Source organism: Miniopterus schreibersii (genome assembly GCF_964146895.1).
Source record: "Miniopterus schreibersii genome assembly, chromosome: 5".
Classification (NCBI taxonomy): domain Eukaryota; kingdom Metazoa; phylum Chordata; class Mammalia; order Chiroptera; family Miniopteridae; genus Miniopterus; species Miniopterus schreibersii.
In genome coordinates, this window is record NC_138106.1 from 24614251 (window position 1) to 24627991 (window position 13741).

At 35.0% G+C, this 13741-nt stretch overlaps 1 protein-coding gene across 3 annotated transcripts in view; it reads right to left on the reverse strand.

Annotated features, from left to right (window-relative positions):
• ZBBX (zinc finger B-box domain containing) overlaps nt 1-13741 on the reverse strand; it is a 205120-nt gene that overhangs the window by 135285 nt on the left and 56094 nt on the right. For all 3 annotated transcript variants that reach the window (XR_013998853.1, XM_081138132.1, XM_081138133.1), the window contains exons 15-17: nt 9714-10024; nt 5803-5956; nt 4875-4991 (exon numbers count right to left, since the gene is read on the reverse strand). Coding sequence is in view for 2 of the 3 variants with exons in the window: in XM_081138132.1 (XP_080994258.1) it covers nt 4875-4991; nt 5803-5956; nt 9714-10024 (582 nt within the window). In the remaining variant the exon portion in view is untranslated. The remainder of the gene's footprint in view (nt 1-4874; nt 4992-5802; nt 5957-9713; nt 10025-13741) is intronic.

The window sequence follows — 13741 nt, forward strand, 5'->3', positions numbered from 1 at the left end:
AAATTATGAATAAATTAAAATAAGATCCTGACCTTTTGTATCTGTTTGTGTTCAGAGACAATCCTGGGAGAAGAAAAAAAAAACTGACAAAAAAATGTGCCTATGTTTTAAGAAAAATAAATATAAATAACCCTAAGAATTATTTTAATGACAAGAATTTGGAAATGATTTCCCCTTTTACCTGTCATATGTAAAGAATCAATATTTTATTCATAGCCATCTAGAAAAGCAAATTTGCCATTCCTATGATGAAGCAGTAATAGGAACAGCAATAGAAGCACAGGTGAGTGAATGTAACAGCCATTCACTTATATAAATTGGAAGTTCTAGATCTATGGAGAAAACCACACCCATGTGTCTATATTATGCTAGGTCTCAGTCAAGTAAAATTTAAAGGGATTTAGGACTCATTAAAATAAAACAAACAAAAGATGTTATTAGCAAGCACTGGACTTCTGCCAACACAGAAAAACATGAGGTGAGAAAATTTTGACATAATGTAGATGTCCTTCAGAAAATTCAGGAGAGTACAAATACTTGCTGAACTCTTATAACAACATCTGGTTGCCACAGTATTTGAGGTTAATTGATCCCAATTGAGAAAAAAATAAAAGTACACCAGGGATGAGTCAGACTTGTGCTTAGCACACAGCAAAGAGACAGACCATCTTTCTTAATGAAAATATATTCAAAGTATAACTTAGAGTAACCAACATGCAGAAAGAGACAGAAGATGCTCCAATTTGGTCCTTGATTTTAGTCATTTATTTTATTCATGTAGGTGAGTATGTCATTCTCTCTAAAGTTTATTGTATATGCTTATTAATGTAATTGGTAGAGTTAAGGTTTGAGAAACAGTTAAGGCTGGCATTAATGAAAAATGCCACTATTGCAGGGATCATTCCATACTTCTTCTAAGTCCAGTTTGTAGATTATAAATATATGAAATTACTTTAGGAGTAATTTGTGCCGTCACTGGCAATGTAATCTTAGGAAATTATAGATGAACACTGATCACAGTTGGTCTCTAAATATGACACAAGAAACTGTCCTTGGTATTAGCTAAAGAATATATGCTTTATGATTACTAATGAGACCATGCCAAATATTGGAAAGATAAAGTAGAAGGGTGCCTTTGGGTTATATTGACAGACACAGAATGCTGATAAGAATATGAAAATTTTAATCACTCACTGGATAGCACTTAATACAACAATAGTTATTGTAGCTATTCTAATTATAAATTAGAATTGATGAAGCATAATCAGGGCAACATGCTTTTCACACAGTGTTTCAATAATAAATTCCATTCTGATCAAAGGGCCCAATATTTTCTTCTTGAACAAAGGTTGCAAAACATTATTGTCTATTGATATTCTTGCTCAGCTGTGTAAAATACTGAGAATTTATATATAAAAAAATAGAAATGTACTTTCTAAGAGTTCTTGAAACACATAGGAAAATTTTATTCAGCAGCATGGTTTAGTGGAAAAAATGTTGAACTGAGAAGTGAGAACCTTACTGTCTAGTCTCCCTGAATTAGAAATCAGCTTGTGACCTGAGACATAAAAATTCATATCTCATGAGTCCAATTAAGGAGTTGGACAGAATAATGTCTTTAAGTTCCCTCCAACACTTATAAATTCATACCCAATCCGATTCAATTACAAAATCATTTGTCAAATCCTGTAACTGCCAGGCACTGTGTCAGGATCTGGGTATTCAAAAGCAAATGAGACGCTGCCACGGCCCTCAAGTTGCACTGCAGACTAGTACACAGTCCTGCTATCCAGCTTTCCTAATTCAGAAGCACTTCCTAAGTGTTTACAATGTTCTAGGCCCTGTGCCATCACTGAAGATGCACCAATGAACAGGACAGGACAGGTCCTTGCTTTCTTTCTAATTAGGAGTGGGGTAACCAGAAAATAAACAATGAAAATAATTTCATTTAGTGATGGGTTCTATGAGAAAGTTAAAAGAAGATAAATGTGATTAAGCGACTCAAGAGACCAGCAGTAAGTAGACGGGGTGGACTGAGAAGGCCCCTCTCTAAGGAAGCAGCATCTGGGCTGAGGCTGAATAAATGGAAAGAATCACTCACAGGGAAAAGGGTGTGAAGATGGAGATGAAGTCTTCAGAGCATCCTGGATCAGAGGGAAGAGCAAATTTGAAAGCTAAAATGTAAGGTAAAAGGGTGGCCTGTCTAAGAACAGAAAGCCAGCCGGTGGGGCTGCACGTGGGAGAAGCTGCAGTTGGAAAAGACGGGTAGGGCCAACACGGGTACCGTTGTGTGATGCACAGTAAGAAATATAATTTTTCTCTATCTTCTGTAAGGAGCTATGGGATGCTTTTAAGCAAAAGATTGACATGACACAATCTATGGCTTAAGTTTATGGGAAATAGGATTCACTCCCTATAAATCATAAACAATTTTATGACAACACATATCAATAATTCATTCACTGACCGTAAGTAGTAGAATTTGATGGAAATTAATCATAGTTTTGAGGAAAGGCAAAAGTGAATTTGGGGGAGACAAGAGTTGATGAACAACTGGCTTGGGTTCATCGTGAACAGTAAAAATAGAAGTGGTTGTATTGGAGGTCAATTTTAGAGCTAAAAACAGCAGAATCTAGGGATGAGTAGGATGTGATGAGTAATAGTCAAGAGGATTCCTGGTGCTCAGACTTGGCAATGTTTGGATGGTGGTGCCATTTACAGAGACAGAAATGTGGGTGAGGAGGAGTAGGAGGAGGCTTTGGCAGGAGATGGTTAGAGCCAATGGACTTCCTGCTAAACACACACGTCTTTCATAACTATCATGTTTTACGTTCACAAATTTAAAAAAATCTTACAGAAATAGGAATTCCTTTATATACTGGCATCAGTGCAGAATGTAAGATTTCCATAACTTACAGCATAGCCAGGAAAATTTTATTTCAGGCCACTGAGATAAAACCATTTCTGTCTCCATAAAGCCATTTCTCTCTGCCCCAAACTGGTAAATCTTATGAATTCTTCAAGGTCCGGTTGAGATGCCATTTAGTCTCAAAGAGCTTGCAATGTAAGCTCAAATTTGTGAATGTAAAACATGGTAGTTATAAAAGACGTGTGTTTAGCAGTAAGTCCGTTAACTCTACCCTTCAGTGGCAAAGCAATTATTTTATCATTTCCATTCCTAAAAGACTGCACAGGTACCTACCTCTATTATAACTATTATCAATTACATGTCAGTCTCCAAAAGTGTGTCACTCACAGTTCTTTTATAAAACTTATGGATAGTGTAATGGATGCTTACATACCTACATAGCAGTTTTCTCAACATATGATTTTTGAACTACTATATTAGCAAAATATGGAGTTGTTGATAAAATACATGCAAATTCCTGGAGCTTATTTCAGCTTTAATGAATCAGAATCCCTAGGAGTGAGGTCAAGAGAACCAGCTTCATTACAACAGGTTTCCCCGCTGATTCTGCTCCCACTGACATCCTGAGAACCTCCCCAGTGAACTCAGCTCTCAGGCTACGGGAAGGAGGCCTTATTTCCTATCACCAGTGTCTGGCAGTATCTTGCCTACAGTCGGTGCTCTCACAAATGGTATTTAGAGTAAATTATTGATTTCAACTGACCATTCCAAATGGATACTTAAAGACATTTGGCTACTTATGTATAAAGACTTGTCTTAATAACAAATTTCTAACAGCATGCATGCGAATTTGTTTCCATCAATATACAGTGCCTTAAAACAGTTCCTTTGACTGACTCAGAAGGAAGCGACCAGAATTTTTGGAGCTGATCTAGACTCTGATATGAGTATGGGGTACCTAATAATAGAGCCAAAAATCATTTATCATAAATGGATAGTTTTCCACTAAAAAAATCTCATATCTGACAGTTTCATAACATAAAGGCATATGGAAAATATCTAATCTAGCCAAGGAGCTTTAATCATAAGATTGAGGGCAAGAGAGACATGTAAATCTTACATATCTGTAAAAATCATATGTAATTAAATTTCTGGCTTGAAGATGGCTTTCAGACAAAGGCAAAAAGTCCCTTTTCAAATGTTCCTCCTAAGCCTATCAGGAATATTCCTGATGTATCCTTTCCCCTCAGCCCAGCACAGTGCCAACACACTCAACACATGTGTTGAATTGCCTTAATTCTTCAGTCATCTACTGCAAACTCATATGAAATTCAGCATAAAGCGAACCTACTTTAACAGGTATTATTGAATAACAATAATACCATTGATGGTAATAATGTCAAAATTCTCTGCCTACACTCACTATAAAAATATTGCAACAATCATTCAACATGTCAAAAGAGTTACCCTATAGAAAATCTTTCAGTTATTTTGGTTAGAGAATGGAGTAAACTAAACCAAGATCCTAGGGTTAGCACACTCAGCATTAGGTTTTGAATGGTGGTGCCTCACCACACCTATCAGCAGTCATCTTAGCCTAAGCCATTCATTTCACAAATGGCTATATCTGATCATCATATAAACCAAGTGGAGGAGTATGAAAAACCTAGTATATATATAGTTTTCCTCAGAGTGTAATGAATCCGGGTAGGTAAGGATTGTTCAAAATATACACCGTATCCTGAGCTACATTTTTAAAGCATTATGCTTCAATACATTGCTACAGAAAATAATTAAGACTTCAACTCAGGGTTTTTGACAGGAATAATGACTACTCCAGGGTGTTTTTTGGTTTGGGAAGAAAAGTATAGGACAGTTAAAATGACTAAGTTTAAATTATAAAACTGCAAAAATTAATTCTCAGGTGGCTAGCAAACTGCTAAAGACAAACTAATAAACAAAGAGAGTCACCAATATGTCACTGCGGTCTTACAGTCCACCTCACCCATCTTTTGCTCTGTTCTACTTGCTGAGGAGCTCTGGGCACTCTGCACAACACCCAAGGCAACTGCGCTGTCAGCACGTGCACCTAGGCTCTGATCTGGGATCCAGTCTCTGTCTCCTTGAATAGAAAAATGGCACAATTATATAAACTGTAAAAGGAGAAAAATTCATGTGGCTGCTTTATTTATTGTTATTTGTTATTTTTATTGAATTTATTGGGGTGACAGTGGTTAATAAAATTATATTGTTTACTGGATAATATTCCGCTAACTAAGGAACATTTGTAATAGTTTGGTATATGTTACAGAAGACAAAATCTCATAATTACACATTAAAAACCATTAGATTCACATAGCTTAATAAAAAAATAAACTCTAAATTGCAAAGATATTCTACACATGTTTGGACAGAAACAAATATTTTAAGAAGTATTTAACAATATAATGTATTATAGTTTGTACGTGAGTAAACGCATTTGAATACATAGGTATCCTAAGAATGCATGTGAAACCAAAATCTAGTTTCGAAAGAAAATGACAAATACATCTCAGAAATCTCACAGATCCTGAGATTTGGGGATTTTCTTCTAAGTTGGCATTTAAGAATCATCATACAGTGCTTACCAGTTAATAAACTGATTCAAAGAATTTCTATTTCACAGTTTATTAAGGGCCACATTTCTAAATTCTAAAAATAATCTCTCCCCGGTCTCATTATAGTCATGTTCTCTCACTCTGATAGCAGCCTTCAATATAAATACGTGGGAACTCACACAGCACTAATTTCAGCCAGAGAAGAATATGGTGATTTTATTAGTTGAACAGAATCACCTAATATTTCCTAAGATGAGGAGGGGCTGTTTTAAAAAAAGTGCATCAGAAAATTGTTAGGTTGGTCCACAGGCCATCTGATTTCATGTCTGAATTTACCTGCAATTGAAATCCTAGTACTGGAGTGGTTGCTTTCTAAGCTAGGAGAAGGAAGTGAGTCGAGCCTTTCATTTTTATCAGAGACAAAGAATCCTTCAAGTCCTTGATATTTTTCAGTTATAGGCTTACTTCTGAGGGCTATTTCTTGTAACAACTAGGAAATAAAATATTCAACAAAATTAGGTTGATTTTATCTCATCAACACAAAACAGCACATCCATTCATTGAGTACCTACTATGTTCTTGGCATGGATTCTGCCTTCCTCAAGTTTAATTTCTCGTAGCGGAGACATAAATAATGACATTTATATATAGTAAGTTTTGAGAAATGTATAAACCACAATTACAGAAGTTATGTGAAAGTTGCCATCAACTCAAGGAGTACAGAAGTTCACGAAACAAAGTTTTCTTTGGCCCTCTCTTTCCTTTATTTTCTTTCAATGTCTTTGCATACACATCATCTGCAAAACAGAATCTCTCATCTGCTGTGCTTTTGAACTAGTGTCTTTTTCTATACATAAAATAATTTCAAAGATGAAATTAAATATCGAAGGGAATTAATCTGATCTGACCATGGTCATGGACAAAGTCCAAGTTACCAAAATACTCATCATGAAGCAAATAGAAAACTGAGTCGGGAGCAAGCTGAGTAATTTGAGAAGTTCATGTAGCTAGAAACTAGCAGACCTAGGTTTTGAATATAGGTCTCTCTCATTTGATGCCTAGACTTATTCCATCACCCTATGAATTCTTTTTTTTTATATGCTTTCACCCTAGGGAAGAATACAAATGAGATTAAAAAGTACATGAGCCTAGTAGGAAACAGATCAGAGATTTGAAGTGAGAGCTCCAGATGGGCTTAAAGTACATGAGTGGCTGTCAGTGTTTAAAAGTTCCCTAATGGATCAATGAATGCCCCAATGTGTTCTGTTCAAGGTGATAACCAACACAAAATACAGTATTACAATTCTATTCAAATTTATAAATCACATAAATGCTAAAATGTTACAAAACCAAGTTAGCGACCAATAAATTATCTCATTCAAAGACAAGTCCAGGTCCACTCTACTCATATCTTCACTGGCTCCCCCAGACACTGAAACCAATTTACAGAACCCCTTCAGCCCTAGTGGAGCTCATATTTGGATTAGGCAATTACAAATCTGGAAGCGTTTTTAAAAGCCTTGGTTGACCGTTAAGAACAATGAGAATGGGTTGGTTTGTTCTGAAACTCACAAAGTTAACTATTGGTTGTTTCAGAACCAAAACCAAGAGTCCCTGACTATCCCGTGTTCTCTCTGGCACCCGGCCCTATCTCACTGCTGCTGCTCTGCAACTTAGTACTTAGTTCCATAGGTGGCTTCGCCTGTATGAAGATCTCAGTTTCTGAAAACTGAAGGGCAAAATGAACTGTCTTACATTCAATTTAGAAGTCAAGTAATGCCATTGCTAAAAATTGCCCCTACTGCTCATTCTTGAATTTTCCACTGGAGCACAACAAATCTCTAAGTAGTTTCTTTTCAGGGAATGGCTACTACTAGGGCAGGGGGAGCATAAAAACAGTTCATGTAGTAATTAGAGATGAAAAGAAAGTAGATTATTTATAAAGCGCTGTTTTCTACGATGTAATCATTTACCACTTTTTTTTAACATGAGTACTGTAAGAGATCAAAATATGATTAGTAGCTATTTAACATTTCAGTTTTAATTATGAAATACTTTAAGTATATAGGTATGTACAACACATTTCTCAACTTGATCATATAATTTAATACTAGTAGTTTAAAACAATTCCTTTAGATTTTTAATTTTTTCCAGATTTATTGAGATATAATGGACATAAAACTGAATTACATTCTATTTTATTTTATTTTTTTATTATTGACATTATTACAGATGTCCCCATCCCGCCCCCTTTGCCCACCTCCACCCAGCCCCCACCACCCCTTCCCTCTGGCCATCCCCACACTGTTGTGTATGTCCATGGGCTATGCCTATATGTTCTTTGGCGAATCCCTTCACCTTCTTTCATCCAGCCCTCCCTGCCCCACTCCCCTCTATAGCTGTCAGTCTGTTCTATGTATCCATGCTTCTGTTTCTATTTTGTTCGTCAGTTTATTTTGTTCATTACATTCCACATATAAGAGATTTCTATACCAAACTATATATTAATCTTTATAAACTGATTATTTCATTGAAGTTGACATACTCTATTCCAATGATAATTTTTGACTATTATTACATTTGAGTGTATCCATAAAAAGCAACATATCATAAATGTTTTAAAAAATGCTGTTTATAAAGCCAAACTCTATAAAGCCTTTACATTTCAATTTTAACATCATATTTTTTAGATATATATCCATGTTAATAAAAGTAGTTCTATTTTATTTAACTACTACATTGCTTTTCATTACTATATGAGTTACCATAGTTTGTGTATCTGTGAGTTTTGCCAAACATCTTTTATTAGATTACAGAAGATGATGTCTCCTGCTAAGACAAAAGTCAGGCAGGTCTATGTCCAGTATAAAAGAATTAGGTTTCATATGCTCAGGATTCCTCTCCCATAACACAGCACACTGCAGGTGCAGGTGTCACCCAGCCCTCTTCATGATGCCCTGTGAAAACTGGAAAATTAGAGTTCTTGTTTTTTCTGTTTGCACAAATTCAATCTGTGATCAACTGTTTTCTTCATGGGAGAATGGGAAGAATAGCTCACCTGCACTGGGGGTTTATTTTGGGAAATCTATTATTACTTAAGTTATGAGAATGTCTTTCCAGAAAGGATTGGAATTTACCTTTGTCAGACACATTCAAGGTATGAATAGATAGATATAGATTAACATTAATGATAATTTTGTAGCTTGGAGATTCCAAGCAGAAAACGTATATTCATAGTCTAAACCTACGCTAAATGAAAGCCCAAGATTTCTATTTTTCAAGTTAGATATTTTATTGACCTGGCCCAGATCCCCACAGAAATCAGTTTCCTTTCATCTTCTTGCATCTGTGAATATGTCTCCTGGTGAAGTCCTTCAGAGACTGAGCAGACTTCTAGGGAATCTAAGGTTTTGCAGGGGTCTCAGTTCCAATTTCCCACTTCAAAAGGGAACAAGTCCTGCCACGAAGTGGGCACAGCAGCCCAATCCCCAAGCAGAAGTAGCAGCAGCTCATTATTTAGTCTGATTTTTGGTACCACCTTCAGTTTAGGCACCATGGAGATTCATTTCAAGTGACTTTAAAAGGTTGCTAAAATGTTTGACTTCCCAGTTTCCAAAGAAGTTAACATTTGTCTTGCTCAGTTTCCCAAGAGTTTATTATTAATTATCACTATTACTTAAGATTTTTAGTAAGTAGAACAGAGATTTAAATATAGTTTTGGAAATAATGCAATAATGAGCTACTTTGCCTTTTTTTGTAAGAAGAAATAAAAACTTCACCTCTTATTTCTTTATTAGCCATGTTCCTGAAGGATACCATTAAATCCCATACTTACATTAAGCCACAAATCTGATTCTATCTACACATGTGCCTTTATTTTAATCAGTGACTATACAGTAAAAAAAAAAAAAAAAAAACTAGAAAGGATTTATTATACTAAATTATTCATAATAGCAAATTTCATTTAGAAAGGTACCAGCGTTCCTACTATGGTACATGAGATGGGTCTTAAAGTTTTATTTGTTATAGAAACCATTTATTATAATGGCATTTACCATATTAGAATTTGTCCTGTAGGTCATTAGCATTCTTTCCCATATAAATCAGTGTTCAACTACCTCATGGAAATATACGGTAGGACATTTTAACTTCAATAGGAATATTTAAGAATATGTTGTGTGAGTATAACATTTTCTTATGATGTTTCTTATAAAATTGTTAATATAACAAATATAATAGAAAATTACCAGTGGTGACTCTGTAGTTTTTGAATCTTCAAAGTTTGGCCTCTTGGGAAGGTTGCTAAATTCCAAGGACTCTTTTATATCTTGAGATAATTTCTCCTTAATGGGAGGTGTTTTTAAGTCTACATTTGGATAAGAATCCTTGCTCTCAAATGATATGCAGGAATTATCTAGCGTTTGATTACTTTCCATGTCTATTATACTTTTCTCTTTGTAATGTCTTTCAGAAAAGCTGCTTTCCCCTAATTTTTCAACAGCAGGAGAATAAACATCCGGATCCACATTGTTGCCAAAATTTGTGTTTGAAGTTCCTGCTGTGGAAAACACACATTTATAAAAGTTAAATAAATAAATTTAAACAAATAAATTGATTAATCTGTTCATAAACCAACTCTTGTGTGGTGTGAACCTGTTTCAATAAACACCATTTTATCAACATTTCTTTACTGAGTTCTCAGTGTTTAAATACTATCACAGTTTTTGTTCCTAAATGATAATCATGATTTACTTAGGCATTCAAACCTTAATGAGCTGGAGACTAATGGAGTGAGGCAAGATTTTATTTTGTAATGAAATCTTGAAATTGATGCAAATTTTTATTCAGCCTGTGGTTCAATTCCCACTTGCCTACCTCCTCTCCCACTCAAGTTTTACAACAGCAATTTAAGAGGGAAAATGCAGAGGGAATCTTATTTCCACACTGCACCTCTTTTCCTTAGCATGCTGGTGATGAGAAGGGGGCAAAAGGAAAGCTGCCAGGTGGATGAGCAGCAGTTAGAGGCACAGGGGGTGTTTAAGCTGGACACCCGCCCGTGGAAAGCTACGAAATGAGCAAGAGTTTATTGGTCACCACCTCATCATGCCTGCTTTTAATAGATCACTTGGTTTAGATCATTGGTTTCAACCTGGCTGCACAATGGAATCCTCTGAAGGTACTTTTTAAAATTGTCAGTGTGTGGGCCTGACCCCAAACCAACCGAATCGGGCACTGGGAATGGGACTCAAGCGCTGTATTACCATTTGTTTGTTTGTTTGCTTGTTTGTTTGTTTGTTTTCCCTCTACCAAGTTCTCCAGGCGATTATAATGTGCAGCCCAGGCTGTGAAACATTGATCTAGATTTCCTGAAGAATAACAATTATTTAACAATTTTTACACCGCATTGCTTTCATTTTAAATAAAAACATGTATACCATTATCCAGATTCAACACAGCTTCATTCGATTATTCCTATTCTCTTTCCAGCATAAACAGCTTATCTCTATAGGTATACTGTGTAAAATAGTAGAGGCCATGACTAAAATAGCCTCCAGTGATGTAAATTCTGCCTTGCAGCCCAAAGGACTTGTTGCAATCAAATGTTGATACAGCTCAGCAATTACACATAGTATTTAGAACTTTCACTTCCAACAACTACCACCTCTTAAATTGCACAAATGTTACGAGAAATGCAACAACTTATATATCATAGAAATGCTTTTATAAGAAAAACTTTATAAAGGCTATTCAATTTAATAAAACTTCCACAATAATGCTGTGCTTTCCTTATAAACTTAAATAGAAATTATCTGATTTTGGGGGGGTAGAAATGCATGCCTTTTTGTTATATGTAAATGTCTGCAACTAACCTCTACAATGTTTATTCAAGGTGGCAAAAGTCCATTATTAGGATCTTTTGCTGTTGAAATGAGACAAAACAGCCATTTACTAATGTTTCAATGTGATGCAGAATATATAGGCATGACTTAACTTAGTCTATTCATCGGAAGCCCTGTTAAGTCATAAAAATTAGATATCTTGATTCAATACTCATAAATCAATTTAATTTATAACATCAATAGGTTAAAGAAGAAAAATCACAGGATAATGTCAATAGACGCAGAAAACATGACAAAATCCAACACCCATTTATGATAAAAACTTTCAGCAAACTAGAAATAAAAGGAACTTCTCAACCTGATAAAAACTACAAAAAAACTATATAGTTCACATCACACTTAATGGTGAGAAACTAGAAGCTTTACTCCTAAAATGAGGAACAAGGCTAGGTTTTCCTCTTACCACTCCTTTTACAACATTGAACTGGATATTCCAGCTAATTAGTAAAACAAGAAAAGGAAATAAAAGTTATAGAGATTGAGAAGAAACAAATAAATCTGATATTGTTCACAGATGATGTGACTGTCTATGTACAAAATCGAAAAGAATAAATAAAAATAAAAATAAAACTCCTGAAACTAATAAGTGTTTATTGCAAGACTGCAGGATACAAGGTCAATAGACAATAGTCAATCACTTTTCTGTATACTAACATGAACAAGTAAAATTTGAAATTAACACAATATAATTTACGTTAACATACAAAAAATGAAATACTTAAGTATAAATCTAACAATATATAGACAGATCTCTATGAGTAACACTGGAAATCTCTGATAAAAGAAATCAAAGAATGCAAGAAATATATAGTCCATGTTCATGAATAGGAAGCTTCAATATCATCAAGATGTCAGTTCTTTCCAACTTGATCCATAGACACCATGCAATCCCAATAAAAATCTCAGCAAGTTATTTTGTGGATATTGATAAGTTGATTCTAAAGTTTATACTGAGAGACAAAAGACCCAGAATAGCCTACAAAATATTGAAGAACAAAGTCAGAAAACTGACACTATCCAACTTCAATAATCACTGTATCACTACAGTAATGAAATCAATGTGGTATGAGCAAAAGCATAAAAAACACATCAATGGAACAGAATAGTGAATCCATAAATAGACCTGCATAAATACACAAATACAGTCTGCTGATCTTTGACAAAAGAGCAAAGGCAATACAATGGAGAAAAGACTGTGTTTTCAACAAATGGTGCTGGAACAACTGGACCTCCACATGCCCCCAAAGTTAATCTGGATACAGACCTTACAAAAATGAAAGACAGACCTAAATGTAAACTACAAAACTATAAAACTCCTAGAATGCTGGAGAAAATATAGGTCATATTGGGTATCATGAAGACTTTTTTCAAACAAAACACCAAAGGCAGGATCCATGAAAGAAAATATTGAGAAGCTGGACTTTGCTAAAATTAAAAATGTCTGTTCTGTGAAAGACACCACCAAAAGAATAAGACAAGCCACAGACTTGGAGAAAATATTTGCAAAATATGTATCTGGTAAAGCACTGTTATCCAAAATAACAAAAAACTCTTAAATCTCAACTGTAAGAAAATGGACATCTCAACTAAAAATGGGCCAAAAACCTCAACAGACACCTCACCAAAGAAGAGATATTGATAGAAAATAAGCATATGAAAAGATGTTCAACATCATAAGCCATTAGGAAATTGAAAAGGAAAACAATGAAATACCACTACACAATTAATAGAATGGCAAAAATCTGAAACACTGGCAACATCAAATGCCGATGTGGATGTGGAGAACAGGAACTGTCATTCATTCCCAGTGGGAATGCAAAATGGTACAGCCACTTAGGAAGACAGTTTACAAAACTAAATATATACTTAACATATGATCCAGCAATCACACCCCTTGGTATTACCCAAATGAGCTGAAAATGTAAGTCTAAACAAAAACCCACACATAGATATGTATAACAGCTTTATTCATAATTGCCAAAACTTGGAAGCAACCAAGATGTTTCTCAATAAGTGAATGTATAAATAAATTGTGGTACATTCAGACAAAGAATTTCAGCACTAAAAAAAAAAAAAAAAGCTATTCAAGCCATGGTGAAAAAATGTAGAGGCACTTTTAAATGCATATTACTAAGTGAAAGAAACCAATTTGAAAAGACTATACTGTATGATTCCAGCTACATGACATTCTGGAAAAGGCAAAACTATGGAGACAATAAAAAGATCAGTGGTCGTGAGCGGTTAGGAAGAAGGTGAGGTATGAGAAGGCAGAGCACAGAGGACTCCCAGAGCAGTAAAACTATTTTGTATAAAATATAATGCTAGATATATATCATTACACATTTGTCCACACTCACAGAATGTACAACCAAGAG